Source organism: Sinohyriopsis cumingii, chromosome 5, assembly GCF_028554795.1.
Source record: "Sinohyriopsis cumingii isolate HCF-2022 chromosome 5, ASM2855479v2, whole genome shotgun sequence".
Lineage (NCBI taxonomy): Eukaryota > Metazoa > Mollusca > Bivalvia > Unionida > Unionidae > Sinohyriopsis > Sinohyriopsis cumingii.
The window spans coordinates 11,639,875-11,667,161 of NC_142965.1; the positions used below are offsets into that span (position 1 = coordinate 11,639,875).

At 35.1% G+C, this 27,287-nt stretch overlaps 1 protein-coding gene and 1 long non-coding RNA gene across 6 annotated transcripts in view; one reads left to right on the forward strand and one right to left on the reverse strand.

Moving 5' to 3' along the window:
* LOC149798635 (acyl-coenzyme A thioesterase 9, mitochondrial-like) overlaps positions 1–27,287 on the forward strand; it is a 132,283-nt gene that overhangs the window by 88,650 nt on the left and 16,346 nt on the right. For 3 of the 5 annotated variants that reach the window (XM_089957467.1, XM_089957471.1, XM_089957468.1), the window contains 3 exons: positions 7,936–8,023; positions 16,988–17,141; positions 23,575–26,691. In XM_089957467.1, the coding sequence (XP_089813593.1) occupies positions 7,936–8,023; positions 16,988–17,141; positions 23,575–23,618 (286 nt within the window). In that variant the 3' untranslated portion in view covers positions 23,619–26,691. Of the gene's footprint in view, positions 1–1,335; positions 1,380–7,935; positions 8,024–16,987; positions 17,142–23,574; positions 26,692–27,287 lie in introns of those variants that run through there. The other 2 variants (XM_089957469.1, XM_089957472.1) reach the window with 2 other exon arrangements.
* Positions 8,437–18,979, reverse strand: LOC149798638 (uncharacterized). Its single transcript, XR_016421006.1, has 2 exons — positions 17,341–18,979; positions 8,437–8,636 (listed from the first exon to the last, which is right to left on the reverse strand). It is a non-coding gene; the product is annotated as an uncharacterized LOC149798638 (long non-coding RNA).

Sequence of the window (27,287 nt, forward strand, 5' to 3'; positions counted from 1 at the left end):
TATCAAATAAGTAGAGTCTTGTACACTTCTATGTTACACCAGCAGTGACCAGTTATTCTTCATATATCAAGTGAGTAGAGTCTTGTACCCTACAATGTTACACCAGCATTGACCAGTTATTCTTCACATATCAGGTGAGTATAGTCTTGCACACTACTATGTTACACCAACAGTGACTAGTTATTGTTCACATATCAAGTGAGTAAAGTCTTGTACACTACTATGTTACACCAGCAGTGACTAGTTATTGTTCACATATCAAGTGAGTAAAGTCTTGTACACTTCTATGTTACACCAGCAGTGACCAGTTATTGTTCACATATCAAGTGAGTAGAGTCTTGTACACTTCTATGTTACACCAGCAGTGACTAGTTATTGTTCACATATCCAGTGAGCAAAGTCTTATACAATTCTGTTACACCAGCAATGACCAGTTATTGTTCACATATCAAGTGAGTAAAGTCTTGTACACTTCTATGTTACACCAGCAGTGACCAGTTATTCTTCATATATCAAGTGAGTAAAGTCTTGTACACTACTATGTTACACCAGCATTGACCAGTTATTGTTCACATATCAGGTGAGTATAGTCTTGTACACTACTATGTTACACCAGCAGTGACTAGTTATTGTTCACATATCAAGTGAGTAGAGTCTTGTACACTACTATGTTACACCAGCAGTGACTAGTTATTGTTTACATATCAAGTGAGTATAGTCTTGTGCAGTACTATATTTAAATATCTGGTAATGTTTATACACTACCACAAGTTATTTTATGTGCATATTTTCTCATTCTCAAACATGAAAATGTTTAAAAAATGTAATTAAAGTCGATAGTCCATGGACCACATGGAAATATGAGACTCCAAATACAATTGCAGTACTTATTGAATATTCTGTTTAGCATCACATGCATCCTTGTTTATTCTCAAGATTGTATGAGCAGATTTTAAGTTATTATTTTTTTACCATTTCTGATTCGTTCAGATTGCATATTTTACCATATGTCTTTTGCTTTTTGTATTAACTTATGTTGTGATCAAGATATACAAGTTATTTTGATTTTTATTGATATACGTGATGATACAAATTGATGTACTCAAGAAAAAAACTTGACTGCTTAATCAATATTTGCAAATACATAAAGCACACAGCTATCACATGATCATCATATAATCATTAGGGAATTAATACAAGCTAAGATGTGGAATGAAAATTCAACTAGTGTGTTAGTAATTCATGTTTGGTTTTGTTTATCATCCTTACACAAATTGTAATCTCAACATGCTATTCATTGCACCTCTGATTTTGGCCAATTTTTTTTTTTTGCAGCATGTCACTTTGATTTAACTGGATTTTGGCAACTGGTTTTTGTGGTATATCAATTTGATTTCTTATGTGTTTTCAAATAAACAGTAACACAAGAAAGAGTGAAAACAACAAGCTTTGAAAAATATAATAATTTATTTCCCTGGAAAAATTCTGTAAAAATGAAAAAATATGAACTTATGGTTTTAAGAATCAAATCCAAAAATAATCCAAGAATTATCTACGAATAAAATTTTAGAAGTCCTAATAATAAAATGTTCTAATGATTTCAAGTTCAAGTCCCAATGAAGAATCCAAGATGGAAGGCGATGACATATGCTGTAACTTGTACTGTGTTGAAGTCTACAGTTCCTTGTAGAAACACAATAATTAATCCTCCAGTTTTGGAAATCCAAATAAAAATTTTAAGAAATGTCCTTGTTCAAGAATTCTGTATGAATACAATAATATTTCCAGAGAAACGAACTCATCTTTTAGAATCTGAAAAATTAAACACAAAACCTCAAAATATCAGTACTGGTCACAACAGAAGAAAACAACTTGACATCAAGTGTTTAAAAGCCCCAAAACTCTTTGAGATCTCTCTCTCTAAACATCACTATTAATACTAAGTATTTTGCAATTTTGGAAATGCCTAATTGCGAAATAGAGGATCACATGATCATGTTTACATATAAAAGTCATGTAGCCCATGTATGTCCTTGATAAGAACCAATCATTTTACTCTGAGAATAAACGTTGTTTACTTGACCCTCAATCAAGGAAAGGAACTAAGTCAAAAATAGAAACAAGTGTTTCTATTATTAGATATTTTTTGAAAGATTCAGGTCAAACCGAATTTTCTGGAAAATATAAAATTCCTTGTAAACCAAATTATATTACATTGACATATAAAGAAAATAAAAAGATTCCAAAACCCACAAACAATCAAATCAAATCAAACATAAATTAAATCAAATATAAATTAAATCAAGCAAAGATTTAACTGTTAAATTTGGCAAGCTGGGTTTTGTGGTGTGTCAGTTTGATTATTACTGTGATTTTTCAGGTGATAATAAATCTTTTGTTTCATAACAGCAAATCCAAACCAATTGTTGTACACATTGAAAATGGCTTAGGAAAAGATGAAATTTATCAAGTGGTAATACTGCCTTTCTGCTTTAAAATTGATCCAAACTAGTTAACAGTTTAAAAAGCCTGAAGGATATGGTTCATAATTGCAGAATTCTGATTGACCCCAAAACCTAGATGTGAGATTGACCAGTCATAGGATTTAGAGAAAGTTATGATTTGGTTACAACATTGTGGAAATGATACACATTTGTCATTGTTCAGTAAAAATTTACATGTTAGAAATATAGATAAGAAAACAGATGAAATAAGATATTTGTATGGATCTCTTAAAAAATTTATATTTTCCTAATATATAAAACTTCGATCTTTCTGTCCTTTGACAAATGATAAGTCTGAAGATTGAGGAATTTAAAGGTCAACTGAACATTATAGCATATGAAAGATTTGTACAATTTGTGTCCCGATGGATGGAGAGCATATTTTTTTTACAAATATGTATAATTAATGGCGTCTGAATGTTTGTAGTGTTCCAAGACTTGCATTCTTTTACAGTATTTTTCTTTAAAGCTGTAAACAAGAATGTTGTTATAAATTTAATGACTTCTTATATTCTTAACTAAGTGAATAACAGAAATGCAGATGTAAATTACCCTTAAGAAATTGTTAGAATTCCACTGGCAACTGCAGCTTGATACCAGCAAAAGTATCATTGGATTGCTACCTACTTAAATTGTTGGAATCTATTGTGTTTGTAATTTGATAGATCTGTTTAACTGTATCCATTAATCTATGTTGACCTTTTGTAACAATGTGTTTTGAGTAGCATGAGAAAGGTTTAGCTTAAGGTCTTCCAGTGCTAAACATCTTTATGTTTTTCTTTCTTATTTGCTTTTCAGTACCACACTTACTAAGAGACAATATGATGTATATTAATAACAAAAACATTTATTCATCCATGAATTTAATTTAGATCATCTTTATTTTTGTGAAAACTATTCATTTAAAAATTCTAAAAACATGTATCAAAGCGTAGATCTACCTAATGAGTAACTGCTGTTTATAAGTGCAGTACAACCCATCTGATTACCACTAATTTGACTGGTGAAAAATAGTCTTAATTTGGAGGCGGTCTGACTTCAGAGTATATATTTGCTCTTTTGATAGTAAATGGTGCTTAACAAACATGGTTGCTATTGTTGTGTAGTCTTAATATGTGGTGGTAAAAAAATAGGTAGGTTTTACTATATGTACACTCAGTAATGCAGTCACTCACGTCATATATGTAAAAGATCTGAGTTTGATGGAAGACTCTCCTACTATTTTCAGTGTGGTGACTCTCATGATGTGCCTCAAATTTGACATTATATGCAGTAAATTTCCAGCAGGTTTCAAAAATCAACCAAGTCAGTGACGTTTACAGTGCTAAATTTGTGACATTCTGTTACCTATGGTCAACAAAAGTGTACTTTAAGCACAGGGGTGACAAGTGGTCAGCTACAGACCCAGCTTTAAAGTCACTGTCCATCATGGGCAAAGAAAACAAATTTAGTAGGGTATCAGCTTTGTATTGAACGTGTATGAGTTTGCATCCCCAACTGACCTAAGGATTAATTTCAAGGGTCCTTACAGTCTAGGGATCCAGGTGAAATATTCACCATAGGTCCTGACATTCTTTGTCAAATACATTACAATATCACATTAACATTAGGAATAAATCTATGCAAATTCCAAATCTAGCCCTCCATGACAAAGGGAAGTAACAATTACAGATTAACTCCCCTTGCTTCTACTAAGTGGCCACCTCTGTCAGAGATGTTTAATAGTTCAAGCTTTCATTTGCAACTCTTATCAGTGCATTAGAGAATCCACTGCAATGTTTCATAATTTTAGACATATCCAACATATTTTTTCATTGGTTAAGTATATCAAATGGTTGATATTCCTGGTGTATCAACATTTGTATTTTTATGGTGAATTTATTTATTTTTATTCATATTTTCCTGTTCAGTATTGTCAGTATGATGCTGATTGGTATTTGTGTCACGCTGTTAAACTTCATTTTATTATCCACTTCTTGGGTCATCTGGTAGTTTGAGTTCAACGAACTGAACAGTTTGTATATGTATTGCATGCACTTGTTTTATTTGTTCTTCTTTTTTTTTCTTCATTTCAGAGATGTTTGTCAAGTGTGAAAGCGAATGCACTTTAACATCTTTCTGGATGGTCAGAAGACATGCATTGCCTTAATGCAGTGTTCTTCCTCACACCCATGTAACATGTATACATTATGGGCAGTTTTGGTCCAACATAGTGAAAAGGCAAATCAAAGGTTGCGAGAAATGACATGCTCAAAATATCCTGAACACATAATCTTGGGCATCCATCCAACTTTGGAATTGTTTGTGAGTTTTAAAGGAGCTGTTAAGCGGCTGCCCCACAACCCAGGTAAAGATACCCAAAACAGTGCCTACAATGGTCGATAGATCAGACCCCAATGAAACTACTACAAGTAATTCCACTCAAGCTATATTGGAATTGTTTCTGCTACCCCTACTACAAAAAGCTCTGTCTTCAAGGTTGTCAATGATTGAAAAGGAGGAAACAAGGAAAAACTTTAACCCAAATTGGGTATATGCCCCCATCAGCACCCATTCATGGACTTAGTACCACTGAAGCCAAGCATGCAGAATTACCTTTCTGATTTTGCAGATTGTATGACTATACACCAACCTATCCAGCCAGCCATTGATTCAGTGCAGTTGTAGCAGGTATGATTCTATAATCTCAGACTGTTATATCGTATGTTGTTCAACAGTTTCTACAGTAGTGGTAGCCTTCACCCAGCAGACAGCCTTAATGGACAGACCATATCCATGATACTAGTATATTGTACACTGCAATGCAGTTGGGGTCTCCAGTCTGGCCAAACCAACCACCCCTGACCTACATTCCCCAGCTGGGCCATGCTTCATGTTGAATGTCACTCAGCCGTCCCTACCAGCACATAAAGCCATTATTACACATGGTGGTGACATAGCATCATCACTGCCATACAGAATGTCAAAGCTTCGGACACAGAGATTACTGGAGAAGGACAACCCTTGGTCGATGATGGGGATGAAACAGACTTACCTGAACATTCCAATCCAACCACGGAAAGGATGGAGTTCAGTTTTAAGGCAGCAATTAAAGAGATGTACAGTATTTAGCCTCCTTCAGAACGCCCATCTTCACCACTTGTTAATACAATCTACAAGGTCAAGGCCTCTGTGGATATTGACGAAGATGTTGAACATACATATAGTTTGTTACAGAAAGGTATCTATTCCTATTTCATTAAATACATACTTCAGGATTTTGATACAGTTAACAGAGATTACAGAAATTGTGTGGCATCTCTTGGATAGAATGTGTTACCCTGCTAATTTGAGGGCCTTGTTTTTGATGAGCCAGTTGCCTGCAACTTTTTTCACCCCATTGCTACAAATCACATACTGATGCCCATGTTCAGATGTACCTAACCTAGACATAACATTATTGCTGTAACACCTCTGCTTCACTTTGTTCAAGGGTGGACAGACAAGTGTTTTACACCATGACTAAGCTGAGCAGGAACATTGTGTCCAGGTTAGTCTTCTGGTTACAAAATGGGAAATTGAGACCTATCATAGACTAGAACCATGAAGTTCAAGATGAAGTCAGTAAGATTTATCCATCTGTCTGTGCAATACAGTGAATATTCCATAAGTCTCAATATGTGCCACCTTTACATGTGTCCTCTGCAGATGACCCTTCCTTCTGTCACAGTGGTACCCAATCTCATACCATTTAGATCACCAGATAATGATCTGAGCCTAACTCAAACACTTTATACTTCAGATGCATGACAGGAAGTGGCTCACAGCAAGAATATCTTGAATAATCCCAGAATTAATAATCTATACAGATGCCATTTTGTTCAGGTTGGGGGCACACTTGTTACTGGACTTTGCAGTGATCATTGGCAAGTGGATGCTACAAGAGAAGGCTCTTAACACCAATCACCAGGGGTAAGGGCCATTCCCCACACTTCCAGTCTCTGGTGGAAACACATCTCTTGGAAGTGAAGGCCATTCTCCATGCCTCCCATGCATGGGTGAAATGCATCTCCTGGAAATGAGAGCCATTCTTCAGACCTACCATGCGTGGGTGAAATGTATCCACAGCAGGACTGTTCTTACATTGTTGTGGTTTGGTTTTAGTTAACTACCACTTCAAAATAAGAGAGACCAAATATAATCAGACCTGTGCAATATGGTATAGGAATACCTTCAATAATGTGCCAGTAGCATATAAGCATACAAGTCCAATACATCTCCGACAGGCTCAATGGTGGCTACACATACAGTTATCATGCTGCATTCATGACAGCATAGAAACCTCAGCCCTGGGCATGACTTTGCATCATTCAATGGGTTTGCCCAGGAAACTTGTTCATGTTAGGCAATAGCCAGGGGTTTGCCTGGAAACTTGTTCATGTAAGGCAATAGCCAGTTACAGTAGAAATCTTTGCATGAGAATAATCATATAAAATCTTTTCTTCTAATGCCTTCACATTAGGAATAGTTCATTCTTTAAGTAGAGAGTGAATGAAATTTCATGTTTTTTCCTCATTAAATGCAGTCATAATTATTTCCATTGATATTTTGGTATCAATACATGTAGAGATAAAAGAATGTATTCAATATTCAAGCTTATTAAAGGAGGAAGAACGAACTGCCATGATGAGTTTCAGTGACCTAGTTTTAATGCTCACTTATATTTAAGGTTAGTACCTAAGACAGTGGCAAAAGTACAACAACTAGGCGAATTTATATAATTAATTGACTATTTTAATAATTTGAGTGTGTGTGTGTGTGTGTGTGTGTGTGTGTGTGTTTCATTTTCATTAATTCAAATAGTAAAATGTAAATTATAAATATATTTTTAAATTCTAAATTTTGTCCTGCATAAATTGAGTACAATAATCATGTGTCTTGTAGATAATACTAATCTCCAGGTTACATTTTATAACAAAAAATACAACGATGTGGCTTTCATGTTAAACAGCCTGCAAGGGGACATAACCCACTTGAAGGAGGATTAAAAGGTTTATTTACAATTGATATTGACTTGCAGTCTTTGCTTGATTGGATTAAGAGAAAATGTTTATATAATTGGTTAATGTCTAAATGTAAAACTAGTGCATGGGTTATGCAGTCTTCTGTTAGTACGGGTATACATGACTCACTATAATGGATTATGTAGTCTTCTATTAGTACATGTATACATGACTCAGAATAATGGATTATGCAGTCTTCTATTAGTACATGTATACATGACTCGCTATAATGGATTATATAGTCTTCTATTAGCATTACCATACCAAACTGTTATACCTATGTGCAAAATCTAATACCTTTTGCAGGATATTAACAATTACATGTATACTTTTTGGAATGAAATAATGTATTTTGAATCGTGACGGTTTTAATCGTTCATTTATTTCAGTAAGCAGCGGCCATTTGTACGTGTTGTTGATGATGTAGTGTTTCAAAAGCCAGTGGAAGTTGGTTCCTTGCTGTTTATGTCCTCACAGGTGATAGAAGTATTGGTGGTCTTATATTTGTACATACATGCACACAAGCAAATAGTTCCAAATATGTCAATTGACATGTATACACAATCAGACACTTTGTGCATACAATTGCATGGGGATGTGAACATGCATGCATTTAAATGACAGTGCACATCTGTGTAAAGCATGCACAAGATATGTTATAGCATCCTTCTGATTGGAAAGATACACAGAAAGACATACATTTAGACAAGCATGTATTTGCAAATATTTTATTTAAGTTATTTTGTAAAAAAAAAAAAGCGTCACTCATTCTTTCTTCTGAACACCCATTCTTTCTGTCTTGTTTTGTTAAAGTCTCTTGAGTCAAAACATATTTTATAAACACACATTGTCTACTCATTAAACAAATCATACTGTAACCAGACATTAAGTAGAAATTTAAAATAGTTTATTGAAAACTAGATGTTTGTTTACTTATGGCATGTGTCAGTTCCCATAACTACTCAGTCCTGTATCAAAAATGGAGTCTTCCATCACTCCAGGATCAACATGGTGGATTGTACACAGACCACTCTTTTCCAGCATGTATCAAATGAAAGGTCTTGCTCTGTTTGTTGATTCCAAAATGGTGCTGAAATTATTAATGCGCAAAATGAAGTAATTTTAGCTTCATTTCATGAATGATGAGCTGAATTAACTGTAACATAAATAGACATGATGTAGTGGTCTCCCACTATAGTTATTCATTGTCTGATATTGAATGACTAGACTTTGTCAACAATAGACACGATACAGTGGTCTCTCACTATAGTTATACATTGTCAACAATAGACATGATACAGTGGTCTCCCACTTTAGTTAATCATAGTCTGATATTGAATGGCTAGACTTTGTCAACAATAGACATGATATAGTTGTCTGTCACTATTGTTATTCATTGTCTGATATTGAATGACTAGACTTTGTCAACAATAGACATGATACAGTGGTCTCCCACTATAGTTATTCATTGTCTGATATTGAATGACTAGACTTTGTCAACAATAGACATGATACAGTGGTATCTCACTATAGTCATACACTGATATTGAATGACTAGACTTTGTCAACAATAGACATGATACAGTGGTATCTCACTATAGTCATACATTGATATTGAATGACTAGACTTTGTCAACAATAGACATGATACAGTGGTATCTCACTATAGTTATACATTGTCTGATATTAAATGAATTGTCTTTGTCAACAATAGACATGATACAGTGCTCTCTCACTATAGTTATACATTGTCTGATATTAAATGACTAGACTTTGTCAACAATAGACATGATACAGTGGTCTCTCACTACATTTATACACTGATATTGAATGACTAGACTTTTGTCAACAATAGACATGATACAATCATCTTTCACTATAACACTCCTCATTATAATGTTTCTTCTTATACTGCAGAGATGATTTTGAACTGTAATAACTTGATAATTTTTTTAATCATTATCATTTAATTAATTTCATTTTTGTTTTAATTCTTGGCTCATGAGACTCTTGAGACTTTACAATGCTGTCCATGGAAACCATTATGATCATACTGCCTCATAATGAAGTATATAATGCATATAATTTTACCAGCTTATGATGAAATGACATCCATAACCATATCCAATATACAACAGGAACTGTGTTATAATGAAGGGCCTTAGAACAAGGAAGTGCTTTATCATCAAGTCTCGGATATTATATATCTCTACCAAATAATACCTGAAATATCATTATGTATTAATTCTCCATAAATCCAGTCATTATGTATGCCAGTGTTGCCATATGCAGTATTCCCTCATTATAACAGTGTCAATGGGAGCCATAGAATATGTCACCTTATAGTGAGACTAATACATAATGAAATTTGATCCATGACCATACAAACCTTGTTACAGGAAGTGTTACAATGAAGGACTTTATTGTAAGGAATTTTTCTAAAAATGGTTTTCCATCATTCAATATCCTACTTTTGTGTTTTGTTAATTACTGAAACAGCTTTGTTAGAATACTGTTCAGTATAAGGTGGTTTGAGTTATAATGAGGGTCGTTTCCATGCTGTCATGAATAGCATTATATAGAGGTTGCACTCTAGTACATTTTGGGACTTAATCATCATTTTAGGGGAGATATTCACACATTCTTATCTTGGGTAAAATTCATTCTGTTTAAAACTTGTTTGTAATTCCAGAAAGCATAGTTTACAAATATTTGTTATTTCACTAGTGACACTATCTGTTAAGTAACAGGTAACAGCAACCAAAATTTTAGCTCGCTTTAATATTTTCCACACCAATTATTCTAATTCAGTATTTGCTGTTTTATCAGGTCACGCAGTATCGAGTATTTTATCTTGGTGACTGTTCTTCATGTGACTTTTACCTCTGTTTAAGAAACTGAATATAATTATTATATTCTTTGAATCACTATTGTGCTGTAAAGTTGTAAGTCACCAGTACTTTCCAGTTGTCACCATGCTTTGCTCTTTTATTCAGTCAGTCATAGCTGCACCAGTCATATCACAGTTACATTTTAAAGCTGACAGAAGATTTTGCCCTGTGTCCATATTCATCCTCTGTAAATCAGATACTCGAATCCTGACATCTAATCATTGTGTTTGTCCCATAGGACTGAATTCTAGATGATAGCTTATACTGACATATGACAGTTTCATTGGTTTTATCATTGATTGAAAGTTTATTTCCAAAACATTGTGTGGTGGTAGGATACAGTCATTAATGAAATATGGAGCTTGAACCATTCCCCCTACATTTGAATGAAAGGGAGAATTGACTGAATATAGGAGGGATTTCAGTTCAGTTCAGTTTTGCCCATCACCCCAACCTTGGTATGGGCCACCCACAAAAGATCGCCAGAGGCTTCTGTCCTGTGCCATCTCCTCGTGCTGACTCCAGGTGTGACCCGTCTTATTGATGTCTGGACCTCGAGGTTGCATCGCCATATGTTTCTTGGTCGGCCCCTTCTCCACTTGCCTTGAGGGTTCCACCTCAATGCCTGTCTGGTAATGTTGGGTGACGGCTTATGTAGGGTGTGTCCTACCCAACCCAACCTTCTCTTCTTGATCTCGTCCTCTACTGGAAGCTGGGAGGTTCTCTGCCATAGGTTGGTGTTGCTGATGGTGTCTGGCCAGCCGATCTAGAGAATTTGGTGTTCTGTTCTTGCTATGGTCTTTCCCTGCTTTTCCTTTATGGGTCTCTCTGTTTTGCTGTACCTGTCAGATCTTGGTAGTCAAGGAAATTTCTTTGGAGCTCCAGATGTTCTTGAGCTGTATGAAAGCTGCTATTGCCTTTCCCATCATTGCCTTGACATCTGCGTCTGTGCCACCCTGCTGGTTGATAATGCTGCCCAGGTACATGAAGGACTCAACCTCATCCAGGGGACCTCCCTGCAGTGTGCCTGGGTTATTGCTGACATAATTGATCTTGAGGATCTTAGTCTTGTCTTTGTGGATGTTGAGGCCAACCTGTGCTGATGTGGCTGCCAGTACGTCGGTCTTGTCCTGCATTTGCTGCTGACTATGGGACAAGAGTGCTAGGTCATCAGCAAAGTCCAGGTCCTCAAGTTGACTCCACAATGTCCATTGGATCCCATTTCTCTGCCCATTGGTGGATGTTTTCATAATCCAGTCAATGGAGAGAAGGTATAGAAACGGCGACGGCAAGCATCCTTGCCTCATGCCAGTCTGCACTAGGAAGCTGTGTTTGTGCTGTCCTGCATGAATGACTCTGCAGGACATTCCATTATAAGTGTTCTTGATCAGGTTCATCAGCTTGGTTGGGATGCCATAGTGGCGAAGAAGTTTCCAGAATGTCTCTCGGCCCACGCTGTTGCATGCCTTCTCATAATCGACAAAGTTGATGTAGAGCGAAGAATTCCACTCCAACGATTGCTCGACTATGATGTGAAGAGTAACTATTTGGTCCATAAACGATCTTTTCTGCCAGAAGCCCGCTTGCTTATCTCGTAACTGTGGGTCGATGGCCTCCTTCATCCTCTCCAAGAGGACCCGGTTGAAGACTTTCTCTGGTACTGACAAAATTGTGATTCCTCTTTAGTTGGAGCAGTTCCTGAGGTCACCTTTCTTTGGGATCTTGACGAGGTGTCCCTCCTTCCAGTCAGTCTGTATTTCTTCTTCCTCCCAGATCTTCTCAGAGAGGGGGTATATCATTTCCACTGATGCCTATAGGTATACTTTGAGGGCTTCTGCTGGCATGTGATCAGGTCCAGCTGCCTTGCCATTCTTCAGCTGGGTGATGGCTTTCCTGACTTCGTCTCTGGTGGGATTGTCACAGCTAATGGGGAGATCTGCATTGGCTGGGTGGATTTCTGGGAGATTTAGTGGTGCTGGCCTGTTCAACAGTTCTTCAAAATGTTCTGCCCATCTATTCATTTGGTGTCCTGTACTTGCTATGGTCTTTCCCTGCTTTTCCTTTATGGGTCTCTCTGTTTTGTTGTACTTGCCAGATACCTGCTTGGTGATGTTGTACAGCTTCTTCATGTTTCCACTTCCAGCTGCTTCTTCTGCCTCTGCTGCCAGTCCTTCAACGTAGTTTCTCTTGTCTATCTTGATGCTTCTTTTCGCTTCTCTCTGGGCGTCAGTGTACTCTTTTTGTACATTTACTTTTTTTAGTTCTTGTCCTACTGCTAATTACTGCTGCTTTCTTCTGTTTCTGCTCCGGATTTTGCTCAATGTTTCAGTTGAAATCCATTCTTTCTGCTGGTGTTTTATGGGGCCTTCTTGGCATGTTGATTTTACTGTTTCCTTAACTTTCTGCCATCTGTTGTTTGCATTGTCTTCCTGATCTTCAAGAAGCTCTTGTAGCACTTGGTATTTGTTGTTAAGCATCAGTCTGTATTCTTCTTTAGTTTTTGCATCTTTCAACAGGCTGATGTTATACTTTGTTTTCTTCTCTTTAGTGCCCATCCAGTTCATCTTCAGATTAAGTTTCAGCCTTGTGACAACTAAGTGGTGGTCAGATGCCACATCTGCTCCCCTCTTCACCCTCGCATCTTGCAGGGATCTTCTGAACTTTTTGGCTATTCAAATGTGGTCAGTCTGATTTTCTGTCACATGGTCTAGAGATATCCATGTGTTCTTGTGGATTCTCTTGTGTGGGAAAGATGGAACCCCTGATGATCATATTTTGGTACAGTTTGTTCTAAAATTTAGTGGGAATCTCACAATTACACATCCAGGAATAGTTAAGTAATGAAATGTCTCTATATGATAGATTCAGAGATAGATAATAATCTAGGATTTTGCCATTTGGATTTCGTAGATTATCAATGTCCAGCATAAAAATGTCTTCTGTATGAAATATGTTAAAATCAACAAAATCTGACTAAATTACTCCTGTTCAATAAAAAGTAAATGTGACCTGAACACAAGTAAAACTATGGGTCTACTTATGTCTGATGTTAAGGTACCAGAGTGAAGAACAATTGTTTTTGAGAAATTGAAGAGTAGCTGTCTGTAATGACAGGTTTATCTTATTACCATGACAACAGTTGCATCATGTCAGGATTTGATTGGCTGGTAGGCCTAGGTTTCTGCTTGACACAGTGATTGACAGGTGAGGCTTTACATTTGCTTATTTACCAGGTTATTTTAATTAGCTCTAGAGAGACAAAGTAGCTGCAGGATTAACCAGTGTGTATTATTTTTTTCATATGGTCTTCCATGCAAAGAGATAAGAAAGATTTTCCTGTTTACCAGTCACACCTCATGGGTAACATATATTGCTTATCCTGTTTGACTAATCACACCTCATGAGTAACATATATTGTCAGTCCTGTTGGACCATTAACACCTTATGGGTAACATATATTGCCAGTCCTGTTTGACTAATCACACCTCATGGGTAACATATATTGTCAGTCCTGTTGGACCAGTCACACCTCATGGGTAACATATATTGCCTGTCATGTTGGACTAATCACACCTCATGGGTAACATATTGCCCTTTCTATAGGACTAATTACACCTCATGGGTAACATATATTGCCAGTCCTGTCGGGCTAATCACACCTCATGGGTAACATATATTGCCTATCCTGTTGACCAATCACACATCATGGATAACATATATTGCCTATCATGTTGACCAATCACACTTCATGGGTAACATATATTGCCTATCCTGTTTACCAGTCAAACCTCATGAGTAACATATATTGCCTGTCCTGTTGACCAATCATACCTCATGGGTAACATATTACCCTTTCTATTGGACTAATCACACCTCATGGGTAACATATATTGCCTATTCTGTTGACCAATCACACCTCATGGATAACATATTGACCAATCACACTTCATGGGTAACATATTGCCTATCCTGTTTACCAGTCAAACCTCATGAGTAACATATATTGCCTGTCATGTTGACCAGTCACACCTCATAACATATATTGCCTATCCTGTTGGACCAATCACACCTCATGGGTAACATATATTGCCTGCCGTGTTAGACTAATCACACCTCATGATTAACATATAGTGCCTGTCATGTTGGACTAACCACACCTCATGAGTAACATATATTGTCAGTCCTGTTGGACCAGTCACACCTTATGGGTAACATATATTGCCTATCCTGTTGGAGTAATCACACATCATGAGTAACATATATTGCCTGTCCTGTTGGACTGATCACACTTCATAACATATATTGCCTATCCTGTTGGACCAATCACACCTCATGGGTAACATATATTGGCAATCCTGTTGGACCAATTACACCTCATGAGTAACATATATTGCCTGTCCTGTTGGACCAATCACACTTCATAACATATATTGCCTATCCTGTTGGACTAATCACACCTCATGGGTAACATATATTACCAGTCCTGTTGGACCAATCACGCCTCATGAGTAACATGTATTGCCTACCCTTTATAGCAAGAATGGTGTATAAATAGTTTGTATCCAGTCCAAAAAATTTATTCAAATATATTCACAATGATTCCAATCAGTACACTTTTTAAAATTGCTGTGTAATAAAAAGACAATTAGTGTTGATACTATTGAGTTACAGAGCTGGCCTGTGCATCCACCTCAAACAGTTTGAATCCCCATTTTAGTATTACCAGAAGCTGACTTAAATACCAGCTGGAATTTAATTCATACTATCAGCAAGCACAAACAATTTGAATCCCCATTTTAGTATTACTAGAAACAGACTTAAATGCCAACTGGAATTTAATTCATACCATCAGCAAGTACAAACAATTTGAATCCCCATTTAGTATTACCAGAAGCAGACTTAAAGACCAACTGGAATTTAATTCATACCATCAGCAAGCATAAACAGTTTGAACCCCCATTTTACCAGAAACAGACTTAAATGCCAACTGGAATTTAATTCTTACCATCAGCAAGCACAAACAATTTGAATCTCCATTTTAGTATTACCAGAAATTAAATACCAACTGGAATTTAATTCTTACCATCAGCAAGCACAAACAATTTGAATCCCCATTTTACCAGAAACAGACTTAAATACCGACTGGAATTTAATTCCTACCTTTGGCAAGTAAAACAATTTGAATTCCCCTTTTAGAATTACTAGAAACTAACTTAAACGCTGACTGGAATTTCCTTTACTTCTTACCATCAGCAAGTACAACAATTTGAATTCCCATTTTAGCGTTACCAGAAACAGACTTAAATACCAACTGGAATTTCCTTTACAATAATATAAATAGTTTAGAATTTGCTGTTTCTCGTTATTTTCTTTAACCAATCACCAACCTGCCAATTTCTTTTTTGAATAAAAAAATTCTCTTCATTATGACAAATTAAGTCTTGCAAAGGATTGTAATTTCTAAGTATATCATGTAAAACTGACAAGATATTTGTATTTCACCTTATGAACTCTGTAATTTTTAAGTATATCATGTAAAACTGACAAAGTATTTGTATTTCACCTTGTGAACTCTTCAAATGGTAGAGTATTCCCAGCTTTTGCATTCTATTAGTTAGAAATTTTGTATTTATTATTTTAAGATATAGGTATGGTTCTTCTACTTAACTTAAAGTTCAATTGGCAGAGCATCAGACTCGTCATCCAAGGGCTATAGGTTTGATACCTGCCCAGGCCAGTCTGGATTGGCAGCTTTGATTTGTATTTGGGAAAAGCACTTGGCTCCCACTTCCTCAGCATTAAAGTGTATAGTGATTACAGTGCTGCTACGGACCAACCAAGTAAACAAGAAACCAAGCAATTAACCTACAGCATCTTTATTGAAACCATGTTAAATTGATTGGTTTAGTTGATTTTACCGCCACTCTCACTGTAGTGTCTGTATCATGCTGAGGAAATGGAAGCTAAGTACTTTCCAGCAAGGACACTTCAAGGCAGCCTGGGGTTGGAATTACCATCAGTCTTGGATCATGAGTTAACACTGTCCCAGCTGAGCTACTACTGGTAGCATTATTTTACTAGTCTGGCGTTTTAAGTGCTCCATTATCCTAAATTTGTATCTATAACCCAGAGTTAGTTTTAATATCATGTAAAATGGTACCATTTCACCTTAGCAGATTGACAGTTTTTGTATCATGTAAAATTGTACCATTTCAAAATTGGGACATTGACAGTTTTTGTATCATGTAAAATTTTATCATTTCATCTTGGCACATTGACAGTTTTTGGATCATGTAAAAGTGTACCATTTCATCTTGGCACAATGACAGTTTTGTATTACGTAAAATTGTACCATTTCATCTTGGCACATTGACAGTTTTTTGTATTATGTAAAATTGTACCATTTCATCTTGGCACATTGACAGTCTTTGTATCATGTAAAATTGTACCATTTCACCTTAGCACATTGACAGTTTTTGTATCATGTAAAATTGTACCATTTCATCTTGGCACATTGACAGAGTAGAATCCTCCAGTTTATTCATTGCAGGTTGTTTATACAAAGGGCCCTTTCCTACAGGTCAAAGTTCATGCAGAGGTTGTGAACCCAAAGGATGGGACACAGGAGACCACAAATAACTTTCATTTCACATTTGATTCTAAAATGGATACATTACCAACTGTGATGCCCAAAACTTATGCAGGTTAGTTACATATATAGACTTAAACATGATTAAGTATAGTGATAGTTAATATTTATGGCCATACAGAATATTTTGTATAATTTATTTATAATAATAAAGTTATTCTGTTCAATAATATTTGGATAATACATGCAGATGTATACATGGAAAAAAATGTACCATGATAATTATTAAAGAATGAAAACCTGTAAGTGTATACCTGAAAATATCTGTACCAGGATAATTATTAGGAGAAAAAACACTTGTAAGTGTATCCCTGAAAATATATGTACAAGGATAATTATTAGGACAAAAAACACCTGTAAGTGTATACCTGAAAATATATGTACAATGATAATTATTAGGACAAAAAAACACATGTAAGTGTATACCTGAAAATATATGTACACGGATAATTATTAGGACAAAAAACACATGTAAGTGTATACCTGAAAATATATGTACAAGGATAATTATTAGGAAAAAAAAACACATGTAAGTGTATACCTGAAAATATATGTACCAGGATAATTATTAGGACAAAAAACATCTGTAAGTGTATACCTGAAAATATATGTACAATGATAATTATTAGGACACAAAACACCTGTAAGTGTATACATGAAAATATCTGTACCAGGATAATTATTAGGAGAATAAATGCATGACTCTTTTCAGTGTTTTTGTAACAAAATAAGTGATTTACTACATGTACTTGCTTATGTCATGTCCCACTACAAACAGCATGGAAATAAATGCACCATCGCATGATGTGCCAATAGACCTGGGTCTGTGCAGTTTGTTAGGGCTAATTCATTAGAGTAAACAACATAAACCCTGATCTACTAGCAGATTATGCAGTGGCCAATCAGGGTCTATGTTGTTGTCTGTGTTTAAAGTGGCCAATCAGGGTCTATGTTGTTGTCTATGTATAAAGTGGCCAATCAGGGTCTATGTTGTTGTCTGTGTACAAAGTGGCCAATCAGGGTCTATGTTGTTGTCTATGTACAAAGTGGCCAATCAGGGTCTATGTTGTTGTCTATGTACAATGTGGCCAATCAGGGTCTATGTACAAAGTGGCCAGTCAGGGTGTCTGTTGTTGTCTATGTATAACATGGCCAATCAGTGTCTATGTTGTTCTATATGTATAAAGTGGCCAATCAGGGTCTATGTATGCAGTGGTCAATCATGGTCTATGTTGTTATCCATGTATGCAGTGACCGATCAGGGTCTATGTTGTTGTCTATGTATAAAGTGGCCAATCAGGGTCCATGTTGTTGTCTATGTATAAAGTGGCCAATCAGGGTCTATGTTGTTGGTAGTTAGATATATAAGCAAGTAAATACAGTGCATATGAACTCACAAAACAAAATCAAATATGCAATAACAGCTTTTCAGACAAATTGTTATGAACCTGAATTGTTTGTTTGACTTGAGTCTTTATTCTGAGTTTGTTGTTTACTGCTGGCTAGTTTTCGTTTCTTTGATAAACCATTTTATTATTCACTCAAAATGACTTTATCTGACGACCATTTAACCAGTTATCAAATTTATATGACAGAATCTTATCAAATGGTTTCTTACTTAAAACTGAAAGTTTGTCAGACAATCACACGTCTAAATTCTTCATTTAAAAACAAAACACTAGGCATATACATGTTGCTCACTTAATGTTGCTAACTTCCCATTTACCAACTTGTCTGATTGATATGATCCTAAATTACCATTTACCAACTTGTCTAATTGATATCATCCTAAATTACTATTTACCAACTTGTCTGATTGATATGATCCTAAATTACCATTTACCAACTTATCTGATTGATATGATCCTAAATTACTATTTACCAACTTGTCTGATTGATATGATCCTAAATTACTATTTACCAACTTGTCTGATTGATATGATCCTAAATTACTATTTACCAACTTGTCTGATTGACATGATCCTAAATTTCCATTCACCAACTTGTCTGATTGATATGATCCTAAATTACCATTCACTTGCTTTTCTGACTGATACAATGCTAAATTACCATTTACAGTGTGACCCAGCTATAGAAGATGAATTTGGATATAATATGAGCCTGGCGTGGTTCCCAAAGTTTCATATACATGTACTTTTCTTTTAAATGAGAAAATATTGTTTTCTTTTTAAAAGAACAAAAACAATACTTGTAAAAAGTTTATTATCATTTTGGGGAATAGATCGCTTATGAATTCTGATATAAGATGATTATGGTGTGGCTTCTGAAATTTCATATAAATGTATTTTTCTCATACATGAAAAAATATTATTTCTTCTTAAAAGTAAGAAAAATAACTTGAAGAAAGTTTAATCAGGGATTGTGATGAGCTTCACCAATGCCACAAATTGTGATTTTTTTCTCAGTATTGGCGACAAAATAAACCATCTATCAAATTTTTTTGTGACAGTATTTTGGCTGTTTAGACTTTTATATATAGTCATAGGTCTGGATGGAGAAATTCAAAGGCATCATGAAACGGAAGCTGCAAACTTGGATATACAAAGCACTGGAACCTATCTATTGTTACATAAATCTTTTTTTTCATGCTGACAAACCATCTTAACAGTGCATTGTTGTATCATAATCTACTTATGCTGACATCTCGCCCGAGTACTGTATGCTGTGATATACTCAAATAGTCATGCTACTAGACTAGTTACAGTCAACCAACTTCTGAAGGCAGGAACAAGAATGACTACAACTGACCAGCCAAACGCTGGCTAATTTATTTTATGTACCCCCAAAAATAGTTTTGCTAGATTTCAAAGAAAACTAGCTGATTACCTTTGAAGTGCCAATCATTCTATATAAATATGAAGCAAATATAAAAAAATCAGTCTAAATCAATGTTCTACAATTATTTGATGTTGCCGCCTTCAATGTTGGCCTGTAGCAGCGACTGCAATAATGCATGTATCCTTGATCAAAGAAAGCCAACTACAGTCGTCAGTAAAAAAAAACAAAGCACCTTGCATCAAAGGAAGTCAGCACAAACTTAAATAAAAGCAATGGAATCTGATGGATTGTTGCATTTTTTTAAGTAACTGAAGCACATTTATCGTTCCATGAACATTTTCTTTTGCAACAGATATTTATGATAGCTACTAATAGCAACATAAAACACAAATTAAATTTCCAATATATTGAAGCCATAGATATTTGGCAATCAAGTTAATTGAAAGTGGATCATCTTGCAAAAATGTTTGTGAAACTTTTTAATTTGTTCACACGTTTGCATTTCCCACTGGATAGCCTCATCCCCTGTGTAGCCTCTGTAAGATGATAGTTGTGTCCAGCTGACCAAATTTCCAGGCCAATTTAAGTACATATACATGTAGCATGTAAACAATTATAGCCCATACTAATGGTGACTAAAGAATATCATAGTGAATTGTTTAGTGACACATGTTTGTTGACAATGGGATATAGACCAAATGAGCACTATCATATTTTTGGTAAATGTAATATTTCTGTTTCTAATGGGAATGGAATTGATACACTAATTTTATAACATGATCTATACACGAATGCATGGACTTTTTCATACAAATGTACAGTACTTAGTGCATTATGGGCTGTACTATACAAATATAAGTTGTCAATTTACAAGTGTATTTCAGACTAGTTTTGTCTTCATTTATTCAAAATCACAAATTATTAAGCCTGCTTTTATTACTCCCTCACCCACACACCCCTGGCCATTTTCTTGTGTACATGCATCTTTTTCTTCAGCTGGCTTGGTTATAACGTGGTTCAGTACATAACACGATCAGGTTCTATGGACCCCAACCATTGGGTCACACTATACCTGCTTGTCTGATTGATGTGATCCTAAATTACCATTCACCTACTTTAATGACTGATACAAGCCTAAATTACCATTCACCTACTTTAATGACTGATACAATCCTAAATTACCATTTATGTACTTGTCTGGCTGATATGATGTTAAATTACCATTCAACTTACTTGTCTGGCTGAAATGATGCTAAATTACCATTCACCTACTTTTCTGACTGATATGATGCTAAATTACTATTCTTTTGTCTGGCTGATATGATGCTAAATTACCAGTCACCTACTTTTCTGACTGGTACAATGCTGTGTGGGTTATTGTATAGCTTTATTACAATGAATACAGTGCAGTTGGACATATTTACCACACTGTTCCTAAAGATTGTTACATTCTGTACCCTTTAATCCATATTAGTAACCATTCTCATGTTTGCACATCAGTGTTTTGTTGGTATTTGTTTATCACACAATCAGTTTAATCCAACAAATCATAAAGCAACTGTCTTTGTGGGATACATTGAGGATTTATATTACATACACATATCGAAGCTAGTAATAATCTGTTTACATGCATGCACACACATACACATACACATGCAAAACAAGCATGCACACACACATGTACATACCAACAAGAATGCACACACACATGTACATACAAACATGCATGCACACACACATATACAAACATGCATGCACACACACATGTACATAAAAACAAGCATGCACACACACATGTACAAACAAGCATGCACACACACATACAAACATGCATACACACACACACATATATACACACAAACATGCATCCACACACACATGTACATACAAACATGCATGTACACACACATACAAACATGCATGCACACACACATATACAAACATGCATGCACACACATATATACATACAAACATGTATATACACACACACACACATCTACATACAAACATGCATGCACACACACATACAAACAAGCATGCACACACACATGTACATACAAACATGCATGCACACACACATATACATACAAACATGCATGCACACACATATATACAAACAAGCATGCACACACACACATGTACATATAAACATGCATGCACACACACATACAAACATGCATGCACACACACATATACAAACATGCATGCACACATATACAAACAAGCATGCACACACATGTACATACAAACATGCATGCACACATATACAAACAAGCATGCACATACACAGGTACAAATGAACATGCATGCACACACATATACATACAAACATGCATGCACACACAAATGTACATACAAACATGCATGCACACACACATATACAAACAAGCATGCACACACACATGTAGACATGCATGCATGCACACACATGTACATACAAACAAGCATGCACACACATATACAAACAAACAAGCATGTACACATACATGTACATACAAACATGCATGCACACACACATATATAAACAAACAAGCAGGCATACACACATCTACATACAAACATGCATGCACACACATATACATACAAACAAGCATGTACACACACATGTACATACAAACAAGCATGTACACACACATGTATCTACAAATAAGCATGTAAACACACATGTACATACAAACAAGCATGCACACGCACATACAAACAAGCATGCACACGCACATATGTACATACAAACATAATGGTAGCTAGCAAGTAAACCAATGTATAGTTGTTATGTAATGATAGCTAGCAAGTAAAATCAAGGTAAGGTTGTTTAGTCATGTAATGATAGCTTGCAAGTAAAATCAAGGTAAGGTTGTTTAGTCATGTAATGATAGCTTGCAAGTAAAATCAAGGTAAGGTTGTTTAGTCATGTAATGATAGCTAGCAAGTAATATCAAGGTAAGGTTGTTTAGTCATGTAATGATAGCTTGCAAGTAAAATCAAGGTAAGGTTGTTTAGTCATGTAATGATAGCTAGCAAGTAATATCAAGGTAAGGTTGTTTAGTCATGTAATGATAGCTTGCAAGTAAAATCAAGGTAAGGTTGTTTAGTCATGTAATGATAGCTTGCAAGTAATATCAAGGTAAGGTTGTTTAGTCATGTAATGATAGCTAGCAAGTAATATCAAGGTAAGGTTGTTTAGTCATGTAATGATAGCTAGCAAGTAAAATCAAGGTAAGGTTGTTTAGTCATGTAATGATAGCTAGCAAGTAATATCAAGGTAAGGTTGTTTAGTCATGTAATGATAGCTTGCAAGTAAAATCAAGGTAAGGTTGTTTAGTCATGTAATGATAGCTAGCAAGTAATATCAAGGTAAGGTTGTTTAGTCATGTAATGATAGCTAGCAAGTAATATCAAGGTAAGGTTGTTTAGTCATGTAATGATAGCTTGCAAGTAAAATCAAGGTAAGGTTGTTTAGTCATGTAATGATAGCTAGCAGGTAATTTCAAGGTAACGTTGTTATAGTCATGTAATGATAGCTAGCAGGTAATTTCAAGGTAACGTTGTTATAGTCATGTAATGAAAGGATTAGTCTGTAAATGGTAGTGAAGTATACCTGTCCTTTGTTCTTTCCAATGTTAAGAGTACTTTATTATCATTATAGCTAAGATCACACATGGCGGCTAATGTTTGTGTTTCTCTTTCAGAGTCAATGCTTTATCTGGATGGGAAAAGACACTTTGAGGAGTGATCTTTTAAGAGAAGCTACAGGTATATTGGCTTTTTGTAATCAGTGTAAATGTATTACTCATTAGCTTCTATTGTTAGCAGTAGTAGAACATTGCAAGTCAATGGGACATTGGCCTACCTGTAACCGGCCAGTGCTAAGCATACCTGTAAACATCAGTCCTGCTAAGTCTACCTGTAACCGGCCAGTGCTAAGCCTACCTGTAACCATCAATCCTGCAAAAATGTAGTTATTTCTTAATCTTGGTCATTATAGAACAAGGTACAGAAATTTTCTTCCTGACGGCTCAAGTCAGGTAGAGAAAACAGTTACTTTACTTGTGAACAAGTAATATAACATGGGTTAATGAAATAGCCGAGTCAGCTCGATTTAGATTTACTTGTCAAAATTCATTCTACATATGAAATGCTGTACAAGAGCTATGAAGAGGAAGATAATCAAAGAATTTCCTTGACATCATGGGAATTGGAGAATATGGAATGGAAGTAATATAAATACGTGTTTAATTGACTTATAATAACAAGATGATGTTACCTTTAAAGCAGTATGATGGCAACATCACAACAAACATCATGGACATGGGAGGATGTGGCCTTGAGGGTAATATAAATTCTTCTGAGAAATCTGCATTTTTCCAATAAGGTCCAACTGCCGATAACAATGACATGAATCTGCTAATGCACTGGCAGATCAGAATAAGTGTTGTATTTTCTACTGATTACTTCCAACAAACAGCATAGACTTAGGTCTGCTGGTACATTATGTGGTGGCAGATCTGGGTCTGTGTAGTTAGCAGTTAGGTTGGACTTATAAGCAAAAGAATACAGTTACATACCTTAAAATGTCATGTGTTTAAATTTAATGTATGACAGAATTCTAAAAACTGCAGTATAATGACAAACAGGTTCTTACGTATACACTGTCTGGTACCTGGGTTGGAAATTCCAAACTACTAAGCACATCAGTAACATGCTGAAACAACTGATAACCAACCCAAGATCACAGACAGTAAATATACAGTAACGTTTAGTACTCTGGCTGCTTCCATAATAATATTTGTGTCTGACACAGTTTAATTTGTATGAGAATCTATTTCATTTTTGTAATGCCTATGAGTAATTATTCTGAAGAAGACACAAAAATGGCCGCAAATTCAGTTTGCAAAAATGTGTATGTAATGCCTTGTTTTATCTCCCTTGCATGTAATGCCTTGTTTTATCTCCCTTGTATGTATTATGCTATTGCTGTGTCATATTTCTGGTACAGAGCCAATTAAGATTATATCAGTATGAAAGTTAGTACATATATTGACTATTGGTCCAGATATCATTATTAAAGTTATTACATATATTAGACTAGTGGTCCAGACATCTGTATGAAAGTTGATACATATTTTAGACTAGTGGTCCAGACATCTGTATGAAATTTGGTACACAGTGAGAGTAGTCCAGATATCTGTATGAAATTTGATAATTATATTAGACTAGTGGTCCAGATATCTGTATGAAATCTGATAATTATATTAGACTAGTGGTCCAGATATCTGTATGAAAGTTGGCACATATATTAGACTAGTAGTCCTTATATCTGTATGAAATCTGATAATTATATTAGACTAGTGGTCCAGATATCTGTATGAAAGTTGGTACATATATTAGACTAGTAGTCCAGATATCTGTATGAAATCTGATAATTATATTAGATTAGTGGTCCAGATATATGTATGAAATCTAATACATATATTAGACTAGTGGTCCAGATATCTGTATGAAATCTGATAATTATATTAGACTAGTGGTCCAGATATCTGTATGAAATCTGATAATTATGTTAGACTAGTAGTCTAGATATCTGTATGAAATCTGATAATTATATTAGACTAGTGGTCCAGATATCTGTATGAAATCTGATAATTATATTAGACTAGTAGTCCTGATATCTGTATGAAATTTGATAATTATATTAGACTAGTAGTCCAGATATCTGTATGAAATCTGATAATTATATTAGACTAGTGGTCCAGATATCTGTATGAAAGTTGGTACATACATTAGACTTTTAGTCCAGACATCTGTATGACATTTGGTACATATATTAGACTAGTGGTCCAGATGTCTGTATGAAAGTTGGTAGATATATTAGACTAGTGACCCAAATTTCAATATGAAAGTTGGTACATATATTAGACTAGTGGTCCAGATATCTGTATGAAATCTGATACATATATTAGACTAGTGGTCCAGATATCTGTATGAAATTTGATAATTATATTAGACTAGTGGTCCAGATATCTGTATGAAAGTTGGTACATATATTAGACTAGTAGTCCAGATATCTGTATGAAATCTGATACATATATTAGACTAGTAGTCCAGATATCTGTATGAAATCTGATACATATATGGACTAGTGGTCCATATATCTGTATGATACTTGGTACAAATATTAGGCTTTTTGCTGTGACAATTCTTCAGTGCTTTTGTCCATTTCTGCATCCATTCATCTTTCATCATCACTTTTTTTTTCTGGTACAAGACTTCAAAACCTGTTTCAAATGTCTCCATGTATAAGACTAGTGGTATAGATATCTGTATGAAATTTGTCCAAGAATAAGACTAGTGGTATAAATATGTCTTCTGATGTTTACAATTCTTCAATTCTCATATTTTTTATATTTTTTACTTATTTGTTTATACATGTGTCCATCTGTCAAACTTTTCTTTCTAGAACAGAATTTCAAAATCTTTCAAGATATCTCTTTGAAACTTGGTATTTACTTAGTGATCTATATATGCCTTTTGCTAATGACAATTCAGCTTTTATATGTTTAGTATTTTTATATTTGTTTAGCCATCCATCAATTTGAATGTTTACACGACCTGTACACAATTTTATCTATTCTATTATTATGGACATATATAGATATAGACATATATATGTTGGAATACTAATCTTGTTAAGTACTTTCGTATCTTATTTATAATGTATCATGAAATTTTCTAAGAGCCATAAATGGAATAGAACTTTGTGTAATTAAGTACAGTTTATAGCTGCCAATAAATTGTTATCAAAATTGCTTTTTCTGTCACGCTTGAATGATAATTGTCTACCCCATGATGGAAATATCAGAGGTTGTTAAAACAATGCAACAAGTGCTATCGAAACATTTGCTATTGCTCAAGCGTTGGAAACTTATAGTCTTACAGTGTAAGATCTCAATCATGATATTTATGTTTTCCATGATATTTATGTTTTGGGCGTCGAATTCTTACTGCCTAAATTATGGCGCTGTGTAGCGTGTTTTGATGTCAACTAACATCATAATGAAAAATTTTCAGTAATAACACACACTTGGCAGCCCATAATGACACTTTTCTACACCTTAAAGTTATAATGTTTTAGTCAGACTTTACTTACTCTGTCTTTTTTCTAATAAATTCAAATTTCGCACAAGCAAATGGTCCTGTTTTCAAGTTCCATTGGCCTACATTTTAATTGGCTGGAAAGCGATGGAAGCCAAGAATGCCAAAATCATGTTAAGTTGAATTATACTTCTTGAACAAAACAAATAAAAATATATTAATACTGAAGACTGTTTAGGTAGCTTTGTTTCATTCAAGATTCTTATCATCCTTTTATCCAATTTTGGTGTTCCTGGCTTCCATCGCATAC